The 11,498-nt window shown below is 40.3% G+C and overlaps 1 protein-coding gene across 1 annotated transcript; it reads right to left on the bottom strand.

Annotated features, from left to right (window-relative positions):
• Window positions 1-2,779: 2,779 nt before the first annotated feature.
• LEP (leptin) lies at window positions 2,780-6,347 on the bottom strand. The gene is made up of 2 exons (XM_086918873.1): window positions 6,104-6,347; window positions 2,780-4,416 (listed from the first exon to the last, which is right to left on the bottom strand). The coding sequence occupies exons 1-2, from the start codon at window positions 6,251-6,253 to the stop codon at window positions 4,057-4,059; spliced, it is 510 nt and encodes a 169-aa protein (XP_086774999.1). The 5' UTR covers window positions 6,254-6,347; the 3' UTR covers window positions 2,780-4,056.
• Window positions 6,348-11,498: the final 5,151 nt, after the last annotated feature.

Here is an 11,498-nt window from a genome sequence, read left to right on the forward strand (position 1 = left end):
TGGGCTGACCTGGCTCACTCTGAGGGAACACCAGTCCCTTGGGGTTCTGTGGTGTGTTCGGGTGTGGTAAGTCAATGGACACTTGCTCACTTGAGGCCAAAAGCATGTTGAGGTATGAGTAAAGCTACCGGCTTCCAGCCTCAGAGTTGGCAAGAGGTTGACCTCACAAGAGGCATGTAAACCAGCTTGAAGTGACCTTACTGCTTACTGTTACTGCTGCCATAGCCTTTACAAGATGATAACCACTATGGACAAGCGGACACTCGGATTGGCTGGTACAGCAGTATTAGAGTGGCAGAGTTAATGTGGTAAGATATGCCCAGCAACAGTAAATGACATGACATCTGCTGTAGACCAACTACGTCGAACATTCCTATCAATGGTTCAACTTAGGGCAAATGTAGGCCGGCTCCAGGCCTGACTTTCAGGATCACCCTTAACACTCTTCAAATTGAGTTCAATTCAGGCTCATTGTATATAAATGTCTTATGTAGATATCCAATCATTTTGGCATGGGCTCTGACCTCCAGAGCCTACGTTAGGCACTTGAATTGTTGCAGCTTTGAGAGACAGATTCTTATGGTAGCTTAAAAAGACTATATGATCATTCATTTATTCTGAACTGTTTTTATATGCTTTTTTTTACTGCTGACAAGGCATTCTCTATCCTTTTTAAATTGGATTTAGGGATAATGTTTACTTTGTATGTTGGTCTTGGCTATCACCCATCCTTGAATAGGATTGGAGAATGGACCAGAATCCGATGCTCTAGAACCTAGTTGCACTTCAGTCACACTTCCTCTCATTCTGTGCCCTGCTGCCTGTGTTGTACATGGGCACCATATCTTAATAATAACATTGTCACCCTTCATCTAGCTCTATACAGTAGTTGGACATAGGGGTGCATAGACTGAACATAACCGCCTACTGCAAAAGCCAGTGAATAAATCATGGTTAAAGGAGAAGACGAAGATGAAACAAGTATATATGATTATCCGACAAATCGTAAGTCGTATCAGAGGCAAACCTTCCATATTTACCATTGCCGCAGCAGCTCTGAGTCTAGTTTAACCGACACTTCGTTCCATAACATGGCAAACCACCACTTCAGAATTGAGCATTTTCACCCATGCACAGTGTAAGTGAGGGTTTTTTGAATATGTAGAAAGTGAGATTCCAGTCCGCCTGTGGGCACTCTGGTGACATTTCTGGTCAGAAGAGTGGAGGAGTCGGGACAGTCTGCATTGGACTTTGGTGGTTGTTTATTCCGTATGAGATCTGTTTTAGGCTCTGCATTGGTACAGTGTTTCCCTGCTCTTGTAAAGTACAGGCACACTTCTTTAGTCCATGAAGTTGAGACAGTGTGTTTGTGACATTTGCAGAATGACTCCATGCCTTGGTTTTGGTATTGTAGTGGTTTGCTTGTGAGAAAAGGCCACTGCTTCAGAGGCGTGCACACACTCTGCATTATGGTCTAGTCCAGGGGATGATTAGTTAGTGATAGAGAAGCTCCATACCTCAGAGGAGTGGATACCCACTTCATTAAAATCTGGCCATGGGGTGGTTTGTGAGTGATATAGGATCTCCATGCCTCTGAGGCTTGCACACACACTGCATTAGGCTCTTGAGTCTGTTAGTGATTGAGAAATGACGTGTCTCTTACACCTGTAAAACAACAGTCCTGGTGCTGTGGAAGATCTATAAATAAGATCTCGCTGCTTGGGTTGGCACATTTTGCAGCAAGAAGAAGCTACATTTTCTGCTTAACTCCACAAAATGTACATATTTTTTGCAAAAGTCAGAAAATGTGTTTACCACAAAAATACTGCTTGGTCTGAGGTCCGTCAATGCTGAAGACTGCCAAGTCACGGCCTGTAACCTAGCAGAGTCTCCATCAGCACAACTCCGCGGAGTGGGAGGCTATTCAGCGCCAGAGAGTGCAGACTTCAGTTCTAAAACTCTCTAAAAGGTTGCACTCTTAGGCACTGGACAATCTGCTTTCGAGTGCTACATGTGGTAGCAGAATGCACCTGAGACATGGTGGTGGTCCGAGAAGAATCTGGTGGGAAGGCGGATGAGTCGCGAAAGGAGGGTGGGCACAGGAGGCAAAGTGGAGGAGCAGAGAGGTCATGCGGAGTGGGGGGAGATGGGATTGGGTCACAGGAGACAAGGGCAAGGGGGCGATAGGACACACGGATATGGAAGGAGCCGGAGGATAGTCGGGTGTCAGAGGTAACTCTGCAGTGGGAGCACAGAGGGTGGGAAGGAGAGAGGCCCAGCAGTGCAACAGGATTCACAGGGTGCTGCAGAGAGGGGAGTGTCATAAAAGTAAGGGTGCTAGATGAGGCTATCTGCACAGAAGTGGGAGAGGCTTGCATATGCAAGTGCTGTCAAGGCAGGCAACACAGGAATTTAACACCACTATTGCCTGCTGACATGTTGCTTATTGGACTAGCGACAGCAGAGAACCAACAAAAAACGGGTTTGTCTTTTTTCCTTTTTTTATTACAATTTTTTTGGGGACTTTGGTGAAAATTGCGGGAAATGTACAAGAGCACAGATTTTGCAATTTTGTTGCAAATTGCAAAATCATAAAATCTTTCGCGGGGGCGGAGGAGGGATAAGAATAGCTCTCTCTCTCTATCTCTGAGGCAATCAAACACTGTGTTGGGTGCCCTGAAATTCCTTTAACAATATTTTTTGTGATGATGAAAGTCTCAGGTCTAAAAGTTCTAGCCGAAAAAACAACAACCAGATATCACTCAAAAACGAAATGTTTAGTACAAACTTTATTTTAAAAATAGTTCATAGAATAAATAAATAAATACATTTTTTCTTTTTCTTTAAAAAAAGATGCTCTTTGCCTCCTCTTGCTTGAAAATCCGCCAGGGGCTAAACTCAAGCAATCTTAGAACATTGAAAAGATGGAAAGCAACTGGCATTAATAAATACGTTGTAAAAGGAGAACAAGGTCCTCATAGAAACTGATATCAACTTAAATAACAAACATCAATCTAAGTGCGCTCAGAGCGGGGCCAGCCTTGAACTGAGCCTGTTCACAATGAGTGCAATGAGCAGCCATTGTGGAACTAAAATGAAACTGCTGCCTTCTTTTGATCCAGAACGAAGTCAGATAGTTCACAATTACCTGCTATGCAACCCGAAATCAATAATTTTTATAAGACCACTTTTCCATTCAATTAGAAATGTCAATGGTTGCTATTATTTATGCATTACATATCCCTACGTAATGGACCTATCAATGAACTGAATTTTCTGCCATAGCCCAGTAGCAGTACCCTCAGGGAGTACCTATACCCCATTCCAAAATGGCTGCCGTGTCAGCAGAGTGCTTAACGGTCCTGGCTTCTATTCCTTTTATGTATATTAAATGTGCCTTAATGTTAAAGATGTCTCTCTGGTTAACCGCTAAAAGTCCAAGGACAATTGGCTAAATGATTATTTGCACAAATTTGCAGTTCTTATAATCTTACAATTAGAACACAGTGGTCTATACTTGCACCAGCACTATGTAAAAAGATGTCTTTTAAATAGAAATAAAAACATATTTCTCTCTCATCCACTCATAGTTAAACAGTCTATAAAAGCCCAACCCGCCCCCCCCCCCCCCGCCTGTGTGAGACTGTCCTCTTTCAAACATAAGATGTGCAAATACTTTGGCTTCACCCTCTAAAACGTTCTAATGGATTGAGCGTATCACAATGTTTTATAATTAATAAATAACATTAATAAAATATGTTCATAAATACGATGTAGACTACGCAAAAATATCACTATCTGGTGAGTTTTCACAGGTCGACTGGAAACCCATTGATCCTAAGTGTATTTTGAAATCTCTGGGGCCTCTGACCCCTTTGCAGATTTTGCGGTGCAGTGAGAGAAACCTTGTTCTCTGATCTCCTATGAGGATGTCTGAGAACTAGTGATAACCGTGGATACCCTCAACTTGGTAATCTTTGGCTTAGAGTGCTCTCCTCATAGACAGCCCTTTGAAGTTTAATAGAACAATGTTCATGGTGGGTGCAATTGTCCCCCTCAACAGCTCATGGTGTGGTCCAAATGTTTGACAATTTTGTGGAGGCTCTTGTGAAACCTGTCCATTGCAACCTTCTCCATCGTGTACGGAGACTTGGCGTACTCCTCTGTCAGGTTCCCCAGGGTGTCCATGTCAATTCTCTTCTGATCACTGCAGCCCAGCAGTTGGCTAAGGGACTGGAGGATGCGCCGGAGGTTCTCGATGTCGTTCAGGATCTGCTCCATGTTGCCCAGGGGGAGGTTTGAAAGGATTGTGTGGAAGATGTCTAGGGTCTCATCCACGGAGGCCAAGTTGTCCATGGGGCGCTCTCCAGGGATGAAGTCAAGGCCGCTAACTTTCAGATTCATCGGGAAATAGAACTGTGCAAGAGAAAAATGACATTACTGTTTTTTGTGCTTAAGGAACATTTGATTTGCAATGAAAAAAACACACATATCACATGTTATTACTGAGGATGCCCTCCCAATGTCTACAGTATTCATCACAATATAGGTTATACTGCTCCTCATAATGTCAGACTAGAATACAAAGGATTGACCTAAAATGTGGAAAGTGTAAAAATGTATGTACATTTCTGGCATAATTGTTACATGCAATCTATGTGGCAGTAAAAAGTGTTTAATGTCAATTTTGCTGTACTATGTTAATAAACGAAACTGTGATCTTTGCACTGTAGTAATAATTAAACGAATGTGTGGTTATTAGTACAGTTGTCCTAAAAAATGTATTGGTCCATATTTCTTTTCATTGCCTTGTCATAGAAAATGTGAGTGCTTTTTCATGTTTGGGTGAAGTTGCCAACCATAAATGGTTTTCTTCACAAACTTTATGAAATTGACAAAATTGTTGCAATTCAGAAAGCAAAAGTCTTCATGAAGGCTGTGAAGTATGAAAAAACAAGAGAATGGATAAACTTGTTTACGATCAACAAAAGCCTGCAGGAGAATTCAATCGCATAAAAAAGTTTTTGGGAAATGTCTCCAAGTTGTGAATCTGATTTGGTAGGTAGAATTTTGAATAAACAAAACTCTCTCGATAAAATAAAGAAATAAATAAATATATATATATATATATATATATATATATATATATATGTATATATACATATATGTATGTCACTCAGCTTCCTCCACTGCTCGCATATATATATATGGTTGTGGGCATGTGTATAGATAGATAGATAGATAGATAGATAGATAGATAGATAGATAGATAGATAGATAGATAGATAGATAGATAGATAGATAGATAGATAGATAGATAGATAGATAGATAGATAGATAGATAGATAGATCCCGCAAAAGATTCTAAAGTGCAATATTCTTGTCACGGCCACAAGGATTATGTAGCAAGGATATCTAAATTATGTGGTATGGCTATCTAACTTATATGGCATATTTCCTAGCAGCCATAGGCTGGCCCCTTCTGGTTTGCCTTGTGGAGAATTTGAATGTCATTGCTACTCAATGCAGCCCTATAGCCCTATCGTAGTAATACTGATTGACTAGCAAGTTTAACAAGCATTAGTTGCTAGGAAACATATACTGCGTGCAATACTGGGAGTCACATTTCCGAAAGAGTAAAGATACAGTAGAGACATTCAAGATGGTAGATAGTTCATTAGTACAAGGTCTGTGCCATACTCCAATGAAAACGATGCAGTGGTTTAAATATAAAGTGCACAAGGGGCAGGGGCGCATAGTACGCACTTTGGGATGCTTTAACCCAAAAAATCCTAAGGTTTCTAGCGGAATCAATCAGAAAAGATGCTCTCTCATACGCTGGAGGTCTGTGCTCCACAAAGAGGGGAACAGAGTAGGAATCACAAATTTGACTTAAATAGTTTGGATTTTGGTTTATATTTTAGTGTCGCTGTGACTGTGTTGTGCTCCACTCGATAATTCTGTGCTCAGGAAAGAACCCCCTATCTCATTTGAGTCTAGAATATATTTCTGGAGGTATGGTAATATGGCATTTTTGGGTTCCAGCTTGAACAAAAGGTGTCAATCATGACTTTGGGATTAATATCAATGATCAGCCCCATACCTGGCTGGGGTGCTCCTGCAGTCTGGCCATGATGGTCCTGGTGAGGTTCTTGGCATCTGCCCGAAGCTGGTCGACCATGATTGGCCGACAGCTGAATGCAGGGATCCACATCCAGAAGATTCCAAAGAGTGGGAAGCCAGTGTAGCGCATTTTTTCACAGGTACTTCTGGAGAGGCCTAAACATGTAGAAGACAGAGATTTATTTAGTATGGTGCCACACAAACAACTGAAGGAGCGCTCTGTTTTTCCAGGCCTCTAAGGAGGCTTGCAAGTAATAAGACATGGCCTTCAGCACAGATAAACATACTTTCTACAAACAGTGATTCGAATGCAATATGCCGTTTCAAGGACCATTTGTCCTACAAATGGTCTACAGAGGCTTGTGTGTCAGAATATCGAGAACATACACAGCAACATGCAAAAACATTATGCCCAAAAAAATAAACAACCATAACATCATGAAGGTAAGTGTATATTCGGTGAAAAGGTTTGGACAATGTGCAGAGCAGGAGAGAGATGCGGATGGAGAAAGAGAGTGAGAAAGAAATGCTGTGAAAGAAAACGGGTTTGGAGGACTGGAAGAGGTGAAACAAACTTGTGGTAGAGTTAGCTAGAATGACAGAAAACGAGAGCAACAGAAAAGGCACAGAAAGGGAGAGGGGATCAAGATTGAGGGTTTTGAGAGAGAAAATGTTAGGCGGGAGCAGGTAGATACCGAGGGGTACAGAGAAAGCAAGAAAAAGTGGCAACGTGTGGAAGAAATACATTAAAGAGAAAATGAAGTGAAAAAATTTAGTTAAGTGTGGGAAAGCAAAGTAACCAGGGATTGAGAGGAAGAATATTGCAAGAAAAGAACTAGAGATTCAGTATGAGTGTGGAAGTGAGAGTGTAAGAGAGGAATTAAGAGCACGAGAGACAGTGAGAAACACATTGTGCTTTAGAGGGTTATAGAGAGAGGAGAAAATAGTAAGTGTGATAGAGTGAAAAACTAAGGTTAGGTGAGAAACCGCAAATATTATTATGAACTGAGTGACATAAACTGTGGAAAAGAAAATGAGGAGACTGAAAAACGTCTTAGACAGAGGTCAATAACTAGGAAGAGAGGCTGAAAGTGATTGGAAGATGAAAAGAGGGGAAAAGAACACGAGACTAGTGGCTTAATTTTTTATTTTCTGTCAGTTGGTGTGATTTACTCTTGACCTACTCTTGGTTTACTTCTGTCTTACTCTTGAATTATTCCTGATATTCTCCTGACATACGCTTAAGTTTGCAGGAGTTTCATAGATCTACTCTGCAAAACCTATACATCAGGAATGTGGGGGTGAGAATCAGAGGTGAAATTTGCTGTTATTCCTCAGCCTAGTCCACCGACTTAGAATGTCTCCTTTCGCTTTCTCACAGTGTATCCATTCATACATTTGTGCATGATTCGCACCAGTGGAAATAAAATGTACGTGCCGGGATCTGATCCTGCTTTCCCCAATGTGACCCGTTCAACCTGATTACACTGCTGTGAATTATTAGGTTCTGTTGTGAACACCCTACACTACTCTTTAAGCCCTGATGAAGTTCCTTCTGCACAAAGGAACGAAATGCGTTGGCTGTGTGCCAGTTTTACCAAATGTTTTGAATAAAGAAGACTGATGGACTCAATTTGTTCTCTCGAATATTTTCTTGGTGCACCTTCTATTCCAAAGAATCTTTTCGTAACAGTGACACTCTACGACGGTGGGTGCTGGAAGTAGGTGCACAGGATACTTATGCAAAAAGCAACTGGGATTGAAGTACTTAACCTTGGTCAGCCATTGTGTGTCTTTTTTGTCTATAGTTAGTGATGTAAGTGTAGATTTACTACTCTTAACTCCACATCTATGCACCCTAAAGATATATATTTTAGTCAAGGTACATATATGTGGAATTATGTATAGTAAGCGTAAACATATATAGTAAGCATGGGCGAATTTTGCGAATCTGGCGTTCGCGAATTTTGCGAATTTGCGAACTCGCAATCCGCAAAATCCGCGAATTCTCGCGAATTTGCGGATTTTTTTTTTGTGTTCGCAAGGATTTCCGCCAGTTCGCAAGGATTTCTGACAGTTCGCGAGGGTTTTGTAACAGTTCGCAATTGCAAACTTACATGTCGGCTCGCGACGGTCACGATTATGTTGTTTCTACGTCTGGTTCATCATCACAGGTTCCCAGCACCCTCTGTTTCACCCCTGCCACCCTCTGTTTCACCCATGCCACCCTCTGGTACATCAATGCCTTATGCCACCCTCTGGTTCATCATCACTGTAGATTATGGGGGGGAAAAGCAAGCACACCTGCCTGCTTCAACTGACATGAATTAATTTGGGGTTGATTTATTAATGTGTCACTGTTTTAAAATTCCAGTCTGGCACCTGCTTCCTTATCTGTAATTTGCTTTCTGTTGCAGTGCAATTTTTTTTTCCAGGACCTTTGTGGCCTACTTGTAGCTATTCTATGAGCCTGCTGTGAGGGTCAGAGCAGGGTCATACAATTGTTGCAACTAGCAACTGAACTCTGGAGGGGCCCTTGTCAGGAAGCACTACAGGGAACGGTTACTAATGATGAGTTTGAACTTTTGAACCTGCTTTCACTTTTGCAAAACTCGTTTTTCTGCAGAACAGCATTACAGCAACTGTAATGCCCCACCAAGCTTATATGAGAAAGTTCATTTCTAATCCAAAAGTTATCCAAAGAAAATCAAAAGGCCTCAAATCCAAAAAAGTGAAGGCAAATGTCAACCTGAGAAGTTATTCTGATAAAAATCATCATTTTCAGAAGGTCTATGCTGCTTGCTAGTAGATTTCTTGTGCAGAATTGCAATTTTTGGAATTTCGCGAGTGCGAGATTGTTGCTGCCCGCCGCACCTACATGTTCGCAATTGCGAACTTACACCGCAAATAAAAAAAATCCGCTGCGTGCGAATTTGCGGATTTTGCGGGAAATTCGCGAATCTCGCGGATTACGAATTTACCGAAAATCCGCAAAATCCACGAGCATAACGGATTTTCCGCCCATGCTTAATATATAGTCACATTGTTGATATTTCCCTTGTCTATATTGTTGCTCCAATACTTTTGTTGCAAGATATGTACAACCTGACATTTTATTACCTTACCTCCCCAGCATACTATCTCTGCTCACACCATGCGCATATTCAATGCTGCTAAACTTTAGGGTTTTATGACTAATACACTAGGAATGCTGGAAAAAGTATTCATATGAGAAATGGCGACAATGAGTGATTCAAATATCTTTAAGCCTCTTTCACTCAACAGAGCAAGAGTGCTAAATTAAAAGGTGCTTTCCTGAAGGTGCACGTCAATAGAGCAAAAGGGTGCTAAAGTAAAATGGCGCTATCCTGAAGGTGCACGTGTCTCACACTCAGATGCAATCTGAGCAAAATGTATTTCAGTAGCTGAAATGGGAAAGTACAAGAAATGATGACTCACACTACTGTGAAAAGGAAAGCATGCCTGAAATAGTATTTACGTGTATATGTATGTGAATGTACCTATGTGCACATATGCGTATGTATGAATCTACAGACATGTTACCTGTGACTATTTACTAGCAACAGACATGTATCTCATACACATGAAACACAGATTTCCCACATTTAAAAGTACAGTATGTAATACATAAAACATATTGTGTTTAACCTTTTAGTATGTTTTGATATTACCATCTTTCAGGTGAAAACATGTAAACCAATTAACTCTCAGTAGCATTATTCACATTAGACGGAGCGTGGTTAACAAAAATGTTTTATATTACAAGTAATAAAAAATCATGTTTCCTGTTAGCTGAAATAATCAATTCGATTGGGATATATTTCTAGGTTCTGTCCTGCTGCCAGAGAAATAAAGGTTTTGTAACTTCTGCTGTTTCTACAATAATAATAGATAAACTATCTATATGAGCATAAGTATGTCTATCTATTATGTCTGATAGACTATATATATATATCAGTCGCAATCTTCTTATGCCCAAAATATCCTGTTTACTCAATAGCTTCATTTTTGGGTATTTCTAAAAAAAATTACCAAGATAATAAAACCAATAGAATGAATCTGAGTGTGAGCTGTGTGCCAACCTTAGTAAAATTGCATTTTGCATTTTTGTTTTTTTCATTCAAAATTCTGTATAAAACGCGTTTTGGGCACCAACTCTATAATTTGTCCCCATCCCCTTCTTTGATCAGCACCATATATGAAACAAAATCCTTTTGATGGCTAAAACACAAACTTTGGAAAGTTTCATCTAGAATGTACGTCATATACGCACTCTTCCATATATATTATACAGTTGCAAGAGCCAACGAGTAGTTATGTTTGAGAAAGTATTTTTATTGAAAAGGCATATTTTGATTTGCCCAGTGAAGGGGAGGGTGGAAAGTGTATCCTTTTCCAGGTTACTTCTCTTAAGAAGTTTTGCTGAAATATAAAGCAATAACCTCTGAATGAATTTGCATCAAAGTTGGCAATAATGTAGAAGTTAATTCAGAAAGCGAGATGTAAGCGTTTGAAAAACATGCTAGGTGGGCATGAATGGGTTAACACGTTGGTACATTTTGTCAACTGAAAAGCCATTTGTCAATTTGCTTGTAACTTTGGCACACCTTGATGTATAATCCTGAAATTAGCAATGATACCCAGTGCAATTAAATTAGGTTTTGTGAAGATACATCCAAGGACTAAGTTAAAGAAAGTTCAAAAATATTTTTCATTTAGTTATAACTTTGGCAGCATTTGATTGTTCTGCACACAATTTGACAGGGACTCAGCACATTTAATTTAGGAATGTGCGAAATTTGCATAGTTTGTTCTGGCATAATTAAGTGGAAATTTAGAAAAAAATAAGCAAAATTATGTGTAATTAACATAAAATTCAAAACTTTTCACTTGGTGCCGTTGGATAGTGTAAAAGGCATCCTCGTGCCCACTTTGGATGTATTTCACCCAAAAAGTGCAAAATATCAAAAGCACTGCAAACAACAGTGCGTTTCTTTTGTTTTTTTCCTTGCGTTCACATTGTACCGTGAATGGCGAGTTTGGAGGTTTACATTTTTGATTTGACTAGTGTGCAATTAGGTGATGTGGCAGGATAACATAATTTTAGAAATTTTACCCAACAAGTGTTATGTGAACCTACCAAAATTATGCTAGATAATGCCAGTGTAACTGAAATTTTGCTCAGGCCTAAATATTCTTGTTTTAGTTTTTTTAGTTTCGTGCAGATCTGCCAAGAGAGGTGCAATGTACAAAAGGGGGTGTGGCAAAAAAGCAGTGGAGGCTTGCAGAAAGCGTGCTGCGGGATGGTGGGGGGGAGGTGGGTTAGGGCAGGGTGGTTGGGGGGTAGTGGAGTC

Source organism: Lissotriton vulgaris, chromosome 1_1 (assembly GCF_964263255.1).
Source record: "Lissotriton vulgaris chromosome 1_1, aLisVul1.2, whole genome shotgun sequence".
Classification (NCBI taxonomy): Eukaryota; Metazoa; Chordata; class Amphibia; order Caudata; family Salamandridae; genus Lissotriton; species Lissotriton vulgaris.